Source organism: Pteropus alecto, unplaced genomic scaffold, assembly GCF_000325575.1.
Source record: "Pteropus alecto unplaced genomic scaffold, ASM32557v1 scaffold196, whole genome shotgun sequence".
Lineage (NCBI taxonomy): Eukaryota > Metazoa > Chordata > Mammalia > Chiroptera > Pteropodidae > Pteropus > Pteropus alecto.
The window spans coordinates 4,914,020-4,930,893 of NW_006439717.1; the positions used below are offsets into that span (position 1 = coordinate 4,914,020).

Genomic DNA, 16,874 nt, shown 5'->3' on the forward strand with positions numbered 1-16,874 from the left:
GAAAAATTAAGTAAATCACTTATAATTACTTAAACAATAAACGGGCCAATCTAAAGCAGAGCAGTATTATAGTTTGCAATGGTGGAATTGACCACAGAGGAGTATTCCGGTCAGCTATTCTTGCTCTCAGTGTCTGTCTCTTCTTGGAATGAAGAGAAAGGAAAACTTGGTCTCTAAATGCGCCTAACTGAAAAAAGAAAAGTTAACAGTCGGAGATTAATTTAAAAGCGTGAGAAATTTTTGATGGGAGACTGCCTATCGTATACTCATTTTTTAAAATAGGGCGGGAAGTGACCTTTTACATTAATTGTATAGATCACAGGAAGAGTAAACCAAGAAGTATATTGTGCACATCTTTTTAAAGCTGAAAATGTACGTTTAGTAAAATGGTCATTTCCGTTTTTGAGCATCTTTTTGCTTAACCAGTGAACGGCGGTGTCTGCAGAGGCGCTGGTAGCAATGCCATCCTGTTTCACCACGGTGGAGGGGGAGAAATGGCGACAAGCGCCGAGGGCAGGGACCCGGAGCAGAGAACTGGAGGTGAGGACGGAGGACCCTGGACGTGGACCACCGCCAACCAAATACCGCGCGGGTGGCGAAGGCAGCTCCGGCGCGCGAGGACGCCGTAGGCCTCGCGGGGCGGGGCGACCGCTGGTCGCAGGCTGATGACGCGCCGGAGCCGCCGGAGGAGCCGCCACTTCCTGGAGTCGCCGGCCGGGGCCGCTCGCTGCTGCACTCAGCTTCGGAGCCGGGAGCCCGCGGCCGCCGCCATGTCCCACCAGACCGGCATCCAAGGTAACGGCGCCCGGCGCGGCCCGCGGAAAACGGGCTCCGGGGAGGCCTCGGGCGAGCCGGGCGGGCTGCGGACAGGGCAGGGTCAGAGTCGGGCCAGGAGCGCGGGGAGTCGGTCTCGCGGGGTGGCCGGGCCTCAGCGCCCCTCTGCGCTTTCGTGTCCCGGGCGCTCCTGGCCTGCGTCCCTACCAGACCCGGCCGCCGCCACGTTGCAGACGGACCCGAAATTCGCAGGAGCGAAGGAAGTTTGTTTTTCAGGCGTCCCGCGTGAAGGGGGCGTGCCTTCTACCGCCCCCGACATTACTCCAACTTTCCCCTTTTTATCAGGTAGAGAAGACCTGAAAAGGTAGATACGGCGACTGGGGCTTCTTTTGCTGTCGAGAGACGGGAGAATTTTCCTTTTTATGGTCCAAAGGAGATTGTTGTAGGATGTTGATTATAAAAGGAAAGGTGATGGAATGTTTTTGGTTTCCAGTATAAGGGTGCTTCCCAAACTCTTCCGCATTTTCTTCCAAAATGGGAACGTGAACTATATTCTGAGAAATCCTGAGTATGGGGTGTTTTGATGATAGGTACTCCTCCAGGAAACTGAAAAGTCTGTTCTTTGTGGCTGCTTTTAATCATCCCATGAAGGCAGTTGAATGTGCAGTTATATCTCACGTCCATCATTTCCTTGTTTGAAAATGAGCAGTCTGGAAACGCTCACCTCATCACAAATAATATATCCCGAGGTTGCTCGCGATTACTTAAGGAGTTCTAATATAAACGCAAGCTCTTCCTGTTTATAGGCAGCGAATCTTTTCCCTAGATGAACACTTCATTGTGTTTTGTTCTTTAATGGTCTTTGACATTACTTTACACTGCCCCTGAACACACAAACAGCAGAATAGTCTCAAATCTAAAAGTGTTTTATTTGTCCCCGTTAGTTTTGACATTTAAATATGTAATTACTGACTTTCATACCCTAGCCTTATTACAACCACTCCTTAAATAGTGGTTCTTACTGTCAATATGCACCCCAAGCACAGAATTGGGACGAAATTGAAGCTTTAATATGAACACAGGTATAAGGTTATTAGATATATATTTGTTCAGTGAGCTTGCTTCAGCTTTTTGAGAAATACAAGCTAGAAAAATGTCACCAGAGATAAAAGCTTGTATGCATTTTATTGCCTTTTTCTTCAATCAGGATAGAATATCTGATATTTACTGTTTTAATGGGAAAATGTAGAAAATGATGGTGTTTTTATCATAAGCCTGAAATTGGGTTGGATAGAATGGAAGCAGGTTTTTATCATTTTCAAACAAGCAATAAAGGTGTTTTCAAAATCGTAATTTGTTAATTATTGGGTTTGAGTAACTTTGATATATTCACTCCCAGTGTTATTTCTGCTATGAAATTAGCTAAAACAGATTAGAATTAGTATAGTTTTTAAATATACTTAATGTTTCTTATGTGTACAGTGACCACTATGTATTACCTTTAAGTTTTATAATTTAAATTACTTATAAAAGGATGTTACATACTCAAGATATTTTCCTTTGTATTATAATTATGTCCTCACTTAAGTAGCAGGAGAGAGTATTAATACGTAAGTATAAAAAATAGGTTTATGTTTCTTTGTCTTTTTCCACAGCAAGTGAAGATGTTAAAGATATCTTTGCAAGAGCAAGAAATGGAAAATACAGACTTTTGAAAATATCTATTGAAAATGGTTAGTTTTAAAATATTGCTTGTCCTTGGATTATTGGATGTTATATTTTTAAACTTTTAAGTTGTTGTCACTGATTTGAACTCTTAATGTGAAGCAAGTTCAAAGCTTGCTTTTATGTTACTTGGATCCTGTACATTTTGGACCTGTCTCATGGGACTCTGCTTAGCTTCTGAATTCTAAAGCTGACTGTGGGGAAAGAGAAAGATGTTTTTTGGTATGACATCTTCCTCTTTTACCTTTTGTCCCAGTGTCTGCACCACAGTTCATTTCTAATGTCAGTACTTGCATCTCTGGAATGGAAATCAGTAAACAGGTGGTTATCAAAAAAAAAAAAAATTATTTATGAATTGTTATTCAGTAAGGTTAATTCTGAAGTAGAAACAAAGGATTTCAAACTCTCCCATTTTCTCTACTTGATTGCAGTCTGTACTGTAGAAATGATTCTTCTTTTGGGAAAAAGTTATTGAGAATGCAACAAAGTATAAATTTATTCTTTCAAAATAATTCTGTAAGCAGGAGAAAATTGGTTGGGTAGGAGAATCTTTTAATTCCATTAGATTTGAATTCGAACAATTAGTATTGTAAGTACTTAATCACAAATGAACATGTTAAAATATTCCATTGGCCTAATTTCTTAAATACCTTGAAATTTTTTTGCTTTGGAAAAATAACTTGTTTTCATAAACCGGAAGTAAATATAATTTGTTTCCATTTTCTACATATATATTAGAAGCACCAGAATAGTTTGAAAAATATGCACTTGTTTTACGTATATTACCACACTCAACAGGAATAAACATAAACTGTAAAGCAGCATGTTTTAGAAATATTGAGCTAAAATTTTAAATGCCATCACTTCCTGACTAATTAAATAAAATGGGCAAGTTTTAACTAGAGTCTCTACAGAAGGAAAATTACACTATTTCCTAAATCATTATTTTCTGACTTTATTTTTGTTTTGAGAAAATTTTTTTTAAATTAGGAAATTACAAAGAATAATATAACATTCTTCCATATCCTCTTAATAATTGCTATTAAATATTAATAGAATTTTATCATCTGACTGTGCCACATGTTATATGTTCGTTCTCTTGATAACACTTAGGCTATTTTCATTTTCTGCTATTATATAGTGTTGCACTGAACACTTTTGTCTATATGAGCGAGAGATTCTCTATGCAGAATACATTCACGGTTTTACTTGATTCTGCAAAATTATGCCTCACAGTGGCTGTACCAAATTACACTTAGGGACAAATTTTTTAATTTGTAGCATTATGACCAAATAGGAGCTAAACCTGATTTTATTTAATATTTCTTAGTGTACAGTTCATGTTAATTTCAGAAATTATCCTTTGAGTGGTAGTATACTTATTTAAACATATTCTGTTGATAACTTATAGCATAAGCATTTTAGAAAATAGAATATAATCAGCTGTTCTTCAACTATCCAACTCAACTATTTATGGTCATTTTTATCTGTTCTTTTGTTTTATATGTAACATTTTATTAACCGTGCTAGTCATAAAATTGTTGTAGCTATTTTTAATACTACTTTATATCATAATTGTTTTTTGTGTTGCAACTTTTTTTCTTTCAACTTTTTTTCTTTCAAATAATTGTAATTAGGAAATAACTATTAATATATTCTTCATTACTCTACTATTTGGTATTTTATACCATTCATGTATCTTTTAAAAATTGTTCTTCGTAGAGAAACTTGTGATTGGATCATGTAGTCAGCCTTCAGATTCCTGGGATAAGGATTATGATTCCTTTGTTTTACCCTTGTTGGAGGACAAACAACCATGCTATATATTATTCAGGTTAGATTCTCAGAATGCCCAGGGGTATGAATGGATATTCATTGCATGGTCTCCAGATCATTCTCATGTAAGTAATTTTTTTCTAACTTGTTTAACATTAAATACCAGGAAAGTTTCTTCTGAAATATTCCCAGGCAGAGAGAAAGTTAATAAACAACTATCATTTACCATAGAAGGGAATGATCATGGAGAAAATCCTTGGTTGGGTAATGTGGAATTAGGAATAATGTGCTTAGATTCAACAGGCTTGCCCTTGTAATCAGTGGAATTATTATTGATTTGAAATTTTAAAATCTGTGGCAATTACAACTATGGACCTCTAAAGCATAAAGCTAACTACTTTGGTCTGAGAGTAATAATTGTATTAATCCTGAGAACTAATTGAACTACATTAAATAGTCTTAATAGCTGCCATTCAAGTGATACACACATCTTTTTTAAAAAAATAAAGTTAGTTAATAGGTTGACTAAATAGAACAAAAGACAAAATTAATATGTGAATACTGCCCAGTATTTAAAGAGTAATTCTTTTGTTTCTTGTAAAAAAAATAATAACTTGTAAAGTTACCTAGATATCAGTCTCAAAAGTCATCTCTTCCTAATTTCATATATCTTATCTGAAAAGAATACTGGATTTGACCTCATAGGATTATGGAATTATTTCTATTAGTTGGCAGTTATCTTTAGTAGATTTCTGTAGATGCTACTAGAGTCTTTAATAGTAGTGTATATTGTAGTTCTTTTCATTTGTGTGTCCTTACAATGATAGATGCCATAGGTTTGCTTTGAATATTTGATTTTTAAACACTTAGTGATATCTAATCTAGATTTGCTTTTAGTAAAATGTTAGTATCGAGAAAATTTCAGTGTTTTCTTCCTCGTTTTAAAATAGTGTTTTAAGTAGTTTTTTATTCTTGAACTCATTTTATACTTTGAAAAATGAGTAATTTTTTTGATATTTAGAATTTTTCTACTTTTTGAAAAATATGACATAAATTGAAGTAAATTGAAACCTAAATAGCCATTGATAGTTTAGATACTGGTGTTATGATGGTTATTTTTAAACATATGCTTTAGCATTATTAGAGTCAGTGGATTTCAGCTTTATTACAGTTTCTTTTTAATGTGTATGAAGACTTTAGTACATTCAGAAAGTGCTTTCTTTTGTAATGATAGTTCGTATCTATAAACTTTTAAGCAAACTTTCACACCTTACTAGGTTCGTCAAAAAATGTTGTATGCAGCAACAAGAGCAACTGTGAAAAAGGAATTTGGAGGTGGCCACATTAAAGATGAATTATTTGGAACAGTAAAGGTATAAAACTTATATATTTATAATTATACGTGATTGAAGAATTTCTAGGTAATGGGTAGTGATGCAAATTCAGATTGATAAATCTGTAAACATTAGAATAAGAAAATATTGTTATATTTCACATATGCAAGTTAACTGAAACATTGTACTTATCCTTTTAAAAATATGTTGGAATTGCTTTTGTTAGACTTCAATTCTGGATATTCCTTAGAGATAACTCTAGTTCAACCCCTCATTTCGTTCAACTTTTTCATTATAATGATGGGAAAATAGGCTCAGAAAAATGAGAGACTACTTGAAAGAGAAATTGATTTTTAGATATTTTGTACATTTATACCCACATCGTGGAAGCAGTAACTGTATTATTTATACCAGAAGATTGAGGCAGGTAAATTGATTTGATAATTAATTGACTAATTAGTATATTTAACTAAATTATGAATTTAAGAATTACTGTTACAAAATTTATGTGTATTAAATATATGTATATATGAAAATACGTGTATTTATACATATACACACAAATTAAAGAAATTGAAATATATATTTTAAAAGGGGTTTTTGTTTAGGTATTTTATTCTGATTCAGAATGTAATATAGTTTGATAGGTAGAAAACTATATTAGATGGGAATATTTTGATTCTTCACTATTAATTGTGAGATGGCCTCGTTTCTCAATTCTGCCCTCAGTCTTCCAAACCACAATATTTTGATGAAAAGTAGACATCTTTGGAATATTTTTTCTTCAAAATAAGAATGATCATTATTTTCTAAGAATAATTGTAGAGAAATTATAAAAAAGTAAGAATTCAGAGTCTGAATACGTTGGTTTTTAAATAATTATAGCGCAGGCTTCCCCAGAAGGTTAAGTGTAATTGTCCTTTAGACTTGAAGCATGACCAGATTTAGCTTGTGGCTGGCACCATCACCACCTCCACATTCATAGAAAAGACTTAGTAATTATTAAATTTAGGAAATGAAGAGTAAATACTCTTAAAATTTTTTGAAACCTATAGAATAGAAGAGGTTTGAATAAGAATAGTAAAATTCCTGACACTATTTATGGTCAATTAAAATACTTCCATTCCTATTAAATTAATAATTTTGTTTTTTTTAAGTGACCTCACTGAGGTTTCACTTCTAGAGAATAATAGTGCATTTCTCTACTTACAGGAAGATGTATCATTACATGGATATAAAAAATATTTGCTGTCACAATCTTCTCCTGCCCCATTGACTGCAGCTGAGGAAGAATTACGACAGATTAAAATTAATGAGGTAAATTATCATTTTGAAACCATGACAAGATTTTAAATGTTTGAAAATACCACATTTTAAAATAATAGATGTAGGGATAACTAGAAAATCAATACATTCATTCTGTTTAGTTTAGAGACAGAACTATGCTCAATGTGTTTCCAGGAAAAGAAAGTTCAAAGTGATTATTAAACTTCACGTCAATTTTATAGTTTTCTTCTGTCTTTATAATGTATGTGACAGAAGAGTAACTGTACTTTGTATATAAATAAATGGAAAAAGTGTGTGTTACTCATTTTAGTGCAAAGTTTGCCTGAAGCAGGTTTGTTTTATTATTTCAAAAAATAGTGACGCCTAAAGAGAATAAGATATAAATGCTATCAGATGTTTAGGATTTTTAGAAGTTCTGTAAATTTCTGTGAAAACTACTTGGATGAGTATGAGCATATATATGGGAAATGATTGAGTGCTTGTTTAGCATATTAGAGTTAATTTTTATTCATATTATAGTTTATCATTTTTGATTGTGTTTATTGCAGCCTCTCTAATTACAAGTTAGAAAAGCTGCTATGTTTGTACTGGGATTTACAGAAAAGAACAAGTAGCAGAAACCACTATTCACTAGTCTGAGTAACAGGAATCAGTCTGGAAAGTGATTGAATATTATTTAATATTAACCTGATAGCAAGGATCTATCTTTATATAATTTTAACTCAAATTATTTGAGTAAGGATTTTTATGTGATTTTTTTTTACAAGTTTGATAGTTTGTTTTATTCCTTGCAATCAGAACCCAGAGGATCGTATTGGGGTATGCATTTGCATATGTTCTATGATGTTTTCATTATCCAATATCATTTATGCTGTAGAACCTCCATTTTTTTTTTACAGTAAAATTTCTTTTTGATTTTCTGTTGCAACACTGAAAATGAGACCCTATACTAGCTATCATTTATTGAATATAAAAGTCTTAAACATATGCATTGAAAGCTTTCTTAAAGTGCTATCTTCTTCCAATACATGAAATATCCATGTTCTTGATAATGAAAGCTCTAAGTCTGGAACTTCTGCAGTTGTATAATTTGTTAAGTTGTGTTGTGTCTTCGTTATACTGTTTGTACCCCTTTCAATTCAGTGCATGGTGTTTGTGTTACATTTTATGTTTAACAGAACAAAGTTAAGTTCTGTATATATTGTATCTATATTACACTCTTCATAAATTTTATCAAGTATAATTTTGTAATTAAAAGTGTAATCTGAAGACACTTCAAAGAACTTATGTAGTTCACTGCAATTGCACCAACATAAACAAAAAATCCCTAAAACCCCACTAACACTCAAACGTTCACTCCCAACATTTTCATAAAGATGTGTCATGCACTCTGCATGTTGACCAAGTGCTAGCAGAACATTAACAAATGTGAAAAATTGTTTGCTTTTTAAGTTCATAGTGTTTAAAGTGTTCATTTTAATTACATTAAAATGGGCAAAGATGGAATGACACTTTGTAAAGGAGATTGGGTTTTGTTATCTTTGCCATATGACACTACTAAATGATAAAACTTCATCAGTATATTAAATCTGTCATACTTAGGTACAAACTGACGTGAGTGTGGACACTAAGCATCAAACACTACAAGGAGTAGCGTTTCCTATTTCTCGAGAAGCTTTTCAGGCTTTGGAAAAATTGAATAACAAACAGCTCAACTATGTGCAATTGGTAAGAGACATGATGATTATTATGAAATGGCTGCTTTTTTGATAACTTGTGGCTTATAGAAGATCTATTTTTAATAGATTTTCAACTTTTAAAATTTGCTTCTTGAGTATTTTTTGTTCTTATTTTTAAAACACAATGTATTATGTTCATTATAAAAAAGTCAAACCTGTATAAGTTTCCTGTCTCCTAGTATTTTAATTATAAATTAAAATTTTTTTTAATCTGTTTTAATGAGTGTATTTTGTTTCTTATTGACAGGAAATAGACATAAAGAATGAAATTATAATTTTGGCCAGTACAGCAAATACAGAACTAAAGGATTTGCCAAAGAGGATTCCCAAGGATTCAGCACGTTACCATTTCTTTCTGTATAAACATTCGCATGAAGGAGACTATTTGGAGTCTATAGGTATATGACATGTTTATAACATGTTACTTTCAGTTTGCTTATTGATACTTCAGCACTGTATTCTTATTTTTGCCCAAAAGGTTTAGTTGTAGTTTATGAGGTTTAGAATTTGCTTTAATTGATATGCTGCTAATTGTATTTATTATTTTTTTTTAATTTTCAGTTTTTATTTATTCAATGCCTGGATACACATGCAGTATAAGAGAACGGATGCTGTATTCTAGCTGCAAGAGCCCTCTGCTAGAAATTGTAGAAAGACAACTACAAATGGATGTTATTAGAAAGGTAATTTTGTACCTATTTATTTATCTAAATTATTTTATCTCATTTATATTAATGTATCAGTGAGATACTTACCTACTTATTTAAAATTTTTCAGTTTTTGCTAGATTTTTATTGTCTTTTCCATCTAGTTCATGATGTATTGTGATTTATAAAGGAAAGTGTTTGTTTTTTTTTCTTGATATAAATCCTTAGGCTCTCTTCCCCTCTGCCTGGGATGACCTTTCATGACCTCAGTCTCTCCATAGACCTGTACTCTATAGACCTGTGGCTATTTAAATTTAAATATAAATTAAAATTTAAAATTGTTTCTTAATTACACTAGCCACATTTCAAGTGCTCATAAGCCACATGTGGCTAATGGCTACTATATTTGACAGTGCAGGATTTAGAGAACATTTCCATGTTATAGAAAGTTCTGTTGCACAGTGCTGCTAGAGCTACACATTTGTGATTATCTCAAGACTCGTTATTAATAAGGAATTATAGTCTTCATTTATCACTGAATTATAGGATGGTTGAGAATATTTCTGGTTGTTGAGAAAGGAGGAAATGCACATGAACATTTGCAATTTGGGAGCTAAGCTACCAGTTTTTTTAAATTTAGTTAAATGCAGGTGAGACACAGGTAAATATATGATTTATTCTTAAGCCCTTCAACCCCTAAAACACAGGTCCTTACAAACTCCCAGTGTTTTAGGTATAGAACCCTTCACACTTTTTTTAAGTTCTTAAGAATCACTTCCTATAGGAGGAGCTGGCCGACTTTTTCTACAAGAGAACCACAGAGTAAACATTTTAGGCTTTGCCAGTCCAAATATTATCTGTCACATGCTCTCCTTTGTTTTATTATTTTGTCTTATTTTTACAACGCTTTAAAAATATAAACCGCACTCAACTTGGGCTAGATTTGGCCTGCAGGCCAAAGTTTGCCAACCCTATTTTAGAAGGATTTTAAGTGACCCAGGTAATGAGGAGGCCATGAGTAGTGTTTCTTGAATATAGTGTATCAACGCAGAAAAACTAGAGAATATAGTGGTGGCACCTACTTTTAAACATTAGTTAAAAAAGAGGGAACCAAAAAGAAATTATTAAAGCTGATTATATATTCAAGTAATTCATTTAGCCCTGTTACAGCCCTCAAAAAGATGAAAGTAAAACTGTTTACATATGGTCTTTGATTGTCTCTTGCTGAGATGGGTATTATGTATTTGTGAGCATTCACACTTGAAAATTGGCTCATTGCTTTTATTAGGTTTTGAATGTTATACTTTTTCATATTGCATTACACTTTACTAATTTCACCTCTTACAGATCGAGATAGACAATGGGGATGAGTTGACTGCAGACTTCCTTTATGAAGAAGTACACCCCAAGCAGCATGCACATAAGCAGAGTTTTGCAAAACCAAAAGGTCCTGCTGGAAAAAGAGGAATTCGAAGACTAATTAGGGGTCCAGCTGAAACTGAAGCCACTACTGATTAATATATTAACTATTATAATACTAGTTTTTTAAAAGTCCAGCTTTTAGTACAGGAGAACTGAAATCATTCCATGTTGATAAATAGTATGGAAAAAATTGTACTTTTTGAAAAATAGCACTTTTCACTTTGGTGTGTTTTTAAAATTAATATTATGGAAGTCTCATGATTTCAATTTTTGAGTTAAAGCTAGAAAAGGATTCAACATAGTGATGTTTAATTTTGTCACTTTTCATAGAGTGATGATTGCACACTTTCACATAATTCTTAAAGTTTTATACAGTCAGGCCAATTCCAGGAAGTCTAATGTCTAAAAGTAAAATATACTTCTTATTATTCTTTAGTGAGCCATCAAATTTTTTTCTTTAAGGGAGAGAGGAAGACCTTGAAATAATCATACTACTTAATATGTTAAGGACCAAGTTAGATTATTTTTTAAGCTGAAATTTAGTGTGCCTAAGAAGCAGTGGAAAGTTGCTTACACTGAGGAGCACTGCTAACTCTCAGATTGTGGGATCTTGTCTACAACTTTTAAAGACAGTGCTTTATGGCAGCAGTCTTCCATTTGACTTTTTGGTTTTTTAAATGGCATTAAAATTTCAGAGGATCAGCTCATTCTGAAACCTTAAGGGTACAAGATACTTTCTGTCCTGCAGGATTTCTGATGACATTGAAAGACACATTTAAACAGCCTTAGTCAATTCTCTTTCTAGTGTTTTAAAAAATTTCTATTTCAAAAGTTATTCCATTATAAGTAGTGAGGCCAAATATTTATGTTCAGTTGTATATTAATATTCAAAAGCAAACAAAACTAAAATTTTAAACATTGGCTTCTCTACAAAACCACATATTTATAGGCAGACTGTGTTCTTTATCTCTTTTGAACAAATAGATTTAACAAAATTGTTTTAAAGTCTTAGTACTTATCAGCCTAACACAGATAAACACTTAAGAATCTTGTTTCAATTTATATCTTACTTCAAAACACATTTAACTTGTTTTCTAAAACTTTGCATTTTCAGCTACAGCCGACAGATTTTGAGCCTCACTTTTCTTTGATACTTGAAATAGAGAGAGCTAGAACACTTCATGTTTAATCTGTTAATCCTGCTGCAAGAGCCAGAACTGGGAGGTGTTTTCTAAATGAACTTTGGGGATCTTGGATTTAGAATTTTTTGATCTAAACTTTATGCTGCATAAAACAAATAATCAGAAATGTACATTTCATAGTATAAAATATGAAACATTCATTTTTACACCTTATTATCTAAGGTAATATATGCACCTTTCAGAAATTCAATGTGTGTTTAAGCAGAGCATATTTGAATAATTATGGGTTGACAGATTTTTTTTCCTAGAATTAAGAGTATTTGTGTGGGGTTTTGTTTGTTTACAAATAATCAGACTATAATATTTAAAAATGCAAAATAATCAACAGTGATGTTGCACTTGTTTACTAAAGATATACTTTAAGTTGGTGCACACGTAGACATGCATACACACAAATTACTGCATTGAGAATCTGGGAGTTGTGTTGCAGACCATAGCTGAAGCTGTTTGTTATTTTTAGTCAGGAAGAATGTTAACCTGTCATGAAGGTATAAAATAATTTTATAGTGAATGTTTTTCTGTACTATCTATGTGCAATTATACTCTAAATTCGACTACACTACATGAAAATGGACATTCCAGAATATAGATGTGATTATAGTCTTTAATTATTATTAAACCAATGATTGTTGAAAATCAGTGATGCATTTGTTATAGAGTATAACTCATCGTTTACAATATGTTTTAGGTAGCATCATCATAACAATAGAAGGTGAATAAAGTATTCTCAAATTTATATAGCAGTGAAGAATTACATGCCTTCTGTGGACATTTTATAAGTGCATTTTATATTGCAATAAAATTTTTTTCTCTTTAAATTGTACTAAGTTGGCATTCTAGTATATCCTTTTCTTTAAATGTTTGGGTAATTCTGCATAAGGCAGTACCTGTTGATAGCTTTGAAATCCAGTTTACCTATTCATTTGTTAATTAACTTGTCTAAACCAAAAAGGAATTTAAATAGTTTGATACCTAAGCACGTGTCAATAGAGTGCTTAGTATAGATTAGAACTTTCCAGCTGCTGCAACAATAATGAAAATGCCATAAGTTATACATTCCCTACTGTGACAGAAGCACCCCAGTATAATAGGGTGACCAAAATACTTGATACTAAGCTCTTACGAGACTAGGTACTCATTCATCCCAAGTATTGCATGCACTCTGGTTTGCGATTCAGTATCATATTGATCTTTTTATTAGAACTTTTGCAAAACGGATGTCTTTGGTAGCAGTTTTACAAAAGAGAATTGTCCTTAAAAGGGCTGATATTAAAATTATTTAAAAGTTCTCTAAGCCATTTCTACTCAGAACTAAAATATTGTGGCTGAGGCACATATTGTAGTTCGGTATATTTTTTTCACATATTTTCTTTGTGTATACTGTACAGTGATACATTATAAAAAACTGATTTGGGAGCTTTATATTCAGAGATTTTGATATATTAGGTCAGCCAGGAATCATATAGTTCCACAAAGAATTCATGTGTAGCCATGATGGTACAGTTTTCCTTTAATTATAAAAATTGAGGGTTTTTTCCCTCATAACACACTTCATGAGTATTACTGTGTACTGGTGTACAGTGGTTATGACTATTGGTGACATACAGAATAAATCTAGGCCTTACTGTTGCTCACTCGCTTCTGCATAGCTCTCTCCCTTCTGCATAGCTCTCTCCCTTGATCAGTCTGCTCTGACTTAGTTGTTAGCTGTACTTCTGAAGGACCAAATACAGTGCTGCCTGAGAAACTGTCCCCACACTGGATCACTATTCCAATACCGACATTTTTCTCACTCAAAGCAGGTCTCTGCTCAAACGTCATCTTAGATCTTTCCTGACCTAATCCGTTTGGACTCCCTGTCCCTCTCTTACCTTAATCCCACTTTATTTTGCCACATAGCATTAGGAATTGTATACCTCTGCACATATTGTTTGTCCCCTCCACTAAAAGATAAGCTGAATAGGGGAGAAGGGACTTGATTTTATTCACTTCTGCATCCTCAGCATCTAGAACAGTGTGTAGGACGTATTGGATGCTTTATTTGTTGAATGAATCAAAGAATGAGAAATTTTACTTTTCCTTGAACAGTGGAGAAAGGAGCACCTTCTAGCAGTGATAGGTGCAGCAGAGAAGCTTTGGCCTCTGTCACTGTATTTCTGGCCAAGGCAAATATTAGCACTGACAGAGCCTCTTGCCCTCTGAAGACCATGGTGTCTACCACATAAGACTCCAGTGGGGATCTTCATTCAGTTGACTGCTCTGGAAAGACCAAGACCAGCCTTTACTCAACTTCCAATGCTGATCCACCACCATCTGCACTTTCTGGGATTTAGCCGGGCTGTAGTTTCTTACAGAACTCTGGATACTTAATGGGAAGAGGCAAGCCATAAATAGGGTTAAATTAATTGCTTAGTTTCCTATTACCAAGCTGGGTAAGACAACGTGAGTCATATCTTCATGTGTGCATGTATGTGTGATGTTGCCACTTACTGGCTAAATGAATTTAATGTATTGCTACCATATTATTGCATAACAAACTACCCCAAGATGTAGTGGTTTAAAACAACGGCAATCATTTTTCACAAATCTACAATTGGCTGGTCTAGGATGACCGCATCTGAAATGACTTGTCTCTGTTCTGCATGGTCTCTCAGCAGCAGCATGTTAACCTGGACTTGTTTTCATAGCAGTAACAGCATTCCTAGAGAGAGAGAGAATAGTGCACAAGGGCTCTGGAGGCCCAGGCTTGGAATTGAAACATCACTTTTGCTGCATTCTATCGATCAAAGCAAGTTACAAGGCCAACCTGGACCTAAAAGTTGGGAAATAGACTTTACCTCTTGGTGAGAATTACAAAACCATATGACAAAGGGTATGGATGTAGGGAAGAGTGGAAAATTGAAATCTAACACAATGGATGTGAGGAAGAAGATACTTAACCATTTGGGTATCAATTTCCTGAATAAGGAAAAGAATACGACCTACCTTTAGAGTTATTTAATGAGATTGTGCTCTTAACCCATTTCCTGTTTAGAAAAAAAAAAAAATTCAGCTCGCTGCCAGCATAAATTTTACATAAACATGCTCTTTGAGGCTGAAACAAATCTGACTGGTTTTCAATGCGAAAATAAAATATAAAAACTGTTCTTGACGTTATTTCTAAACAGAATTTGTATCCAATCTTAATGTAACAGAATCAGATTCATCAAATGAATCTTCGGCTAACAGAACGATGTTAACATCATGCACAGGAATGCTAGGATTTGACATTTTCAGCAATCGAGAATTATTATATTTTGTAAATGGAAAAACCACTACTAAAAACAGAATGCTAGAAGTAGAATGATGTCATTTGTTTCCAAAGACTATCGCATTGATATAATACAGTGATTTGAAAATAATAAGATATTTTGTGGCAAAATTTGGGGGGTAAGGTTAGGACTGTAATCCCTGAGTTATCTTGGGGTAAACGCTGCAGCTGCAAGCGCCCCCCGTGAGTATTCTCAGGGCAAATGGAAAATGGGTTAAACAATGCTTGGCACAACACTTAGCTCTCAACAGATGACAGAAAAGATATTAGGATTAATATGATGTCATTGACAAAGTGTAGTGGTAAAGGTTACAGACTGATGTTAGATGCCTAAATTAAAATCCCAGCTCTGCAATTTATTAGCTGCATAATCTTGGGAAGTTACTTCACCTCAATTTCCTCATCTATAAAATATGATAATAATATCAAATTCAGGATTGTTATGAGGATTAAATAAGAATATAGGGAAAGCACTTTGAACAGTGCTCATAGTTTAATAAAAATAGTGCAATATATAACTTTTAAACCATTACAAGTTTACAAATTAACATACATAACATTATTATTATTAATTATTGTTGGGATACAATAGGAACACAGAGAAGAGGCACATATTTCTACCTAAGGAATCAGAAAATACTTCATGGAATGGATACTTGCACTGAATCTTAAAGAACTGATAGGAATTTTCCAGGTGGACAAGGCAGGTAAGAGTATTCCAATCAGAAGAATAGAAAGGATGGATAGTATGCACAGATACACTAACAGTCATGTCATTTTTAAGCAATTCCAAGAAGTGCACTTTGGGAGAAAAGCGCATTTCAGGCTGGTTGGCTGAAGATTAAACTAGAAAAATCTAGTTATCGATGTATGGATAATATTTAAAACTCCATAATTAGACAAGATAGCTATGTCTAGAAAGAAGAGTATCCAGGTTATAATCATCAATATTAATAGAGTAGGAGGGGGCAGAGAAGCACTCAAAAGAAACCAAGGAACAATCAAAGAGAGGTAGGAGGAAAACCAGGAAGGCAAGAGAAAAGAAATCTTTAAGAAAGAGGGAATGGAATTCCATCCAATTTGAAAATGAAATCAAGTGACTTCTACTTTTACACCACAAAATTCAGATCAAACCTTCCCCTGAGGAAAACAAGGGGAAATGCTGCTTGAAGCATCAGAGTGCAGATAAGGTAGTAAAGGACTATAAGACCAAGATTTGGGAGAAGACAGAAATCCAAAGAGATGAACCCAACATCTGTGGGCTACTATTTCCCTGAGGCCTTTTGTCGGTTTTGGAAGAAGCTATGAACAAACATGTATATGTGTTTAGGTTTCTGTTTTTAAATCTTTTGAATATACTCATAAAATTGCTGTGTAATATTTTAATTCAATGTTTAACTTTTTGAGGAACTACCAAACCGTTTTCCTTAGTGGCAGCACCATTTATGTTTTCATCAGCAAGGTACAAGGGTTCCAATTTCTCCACATCCTCACCAACATCTATTATTTTGCATTTCTTTATATATTATTATAGCATCCTAGTAGGCGTGAAATGATATATTATTATGGTTTGGATTTGCATTATTTTAATAACTAATGTTGAGAATCTTTTCATGTGCTTATTTATATATCTTCTTTGAAGAAATTTCTATTCAGAT

The 16,874-nt window shown here is 33.7% G+C and overlaps 1 protein-coding gene across 1 annotated transcript; it reads left to right on the plus strand.

Annotated features, from left to right (window-relative positions):
- Window positions 1–651: 651 nt before the first annotated feature.
- On the plus strand, window positions 652–12,729 carry TWF1 (twinfilin actin binding protein 1). Its single transcript, XM_006916878.3, has 9 exons — window positions 652–795; window positions 2,430–2,507; window positions 4,222–4,400; window positions 5,553–5,648; window positions 6,822–6,926; window positions 8,499–8,624; window positions 8,883–9,033; window positions 9,197–9,318; window positions 10,630–12,729. Exons 1-9 carry the CDS (start codon window positions 666–668, stop codon window positions 10,798–10,800), a joined length of 1,158 nt encoding a protein of 385 aa, XP_006916940.2. The 5' UTR covers window positions 652–665; the 3' UTR covers window positions 10,801–12,729.
- Window positions 12,730–16,874: the final 4,145 nt, after the last annotated feature.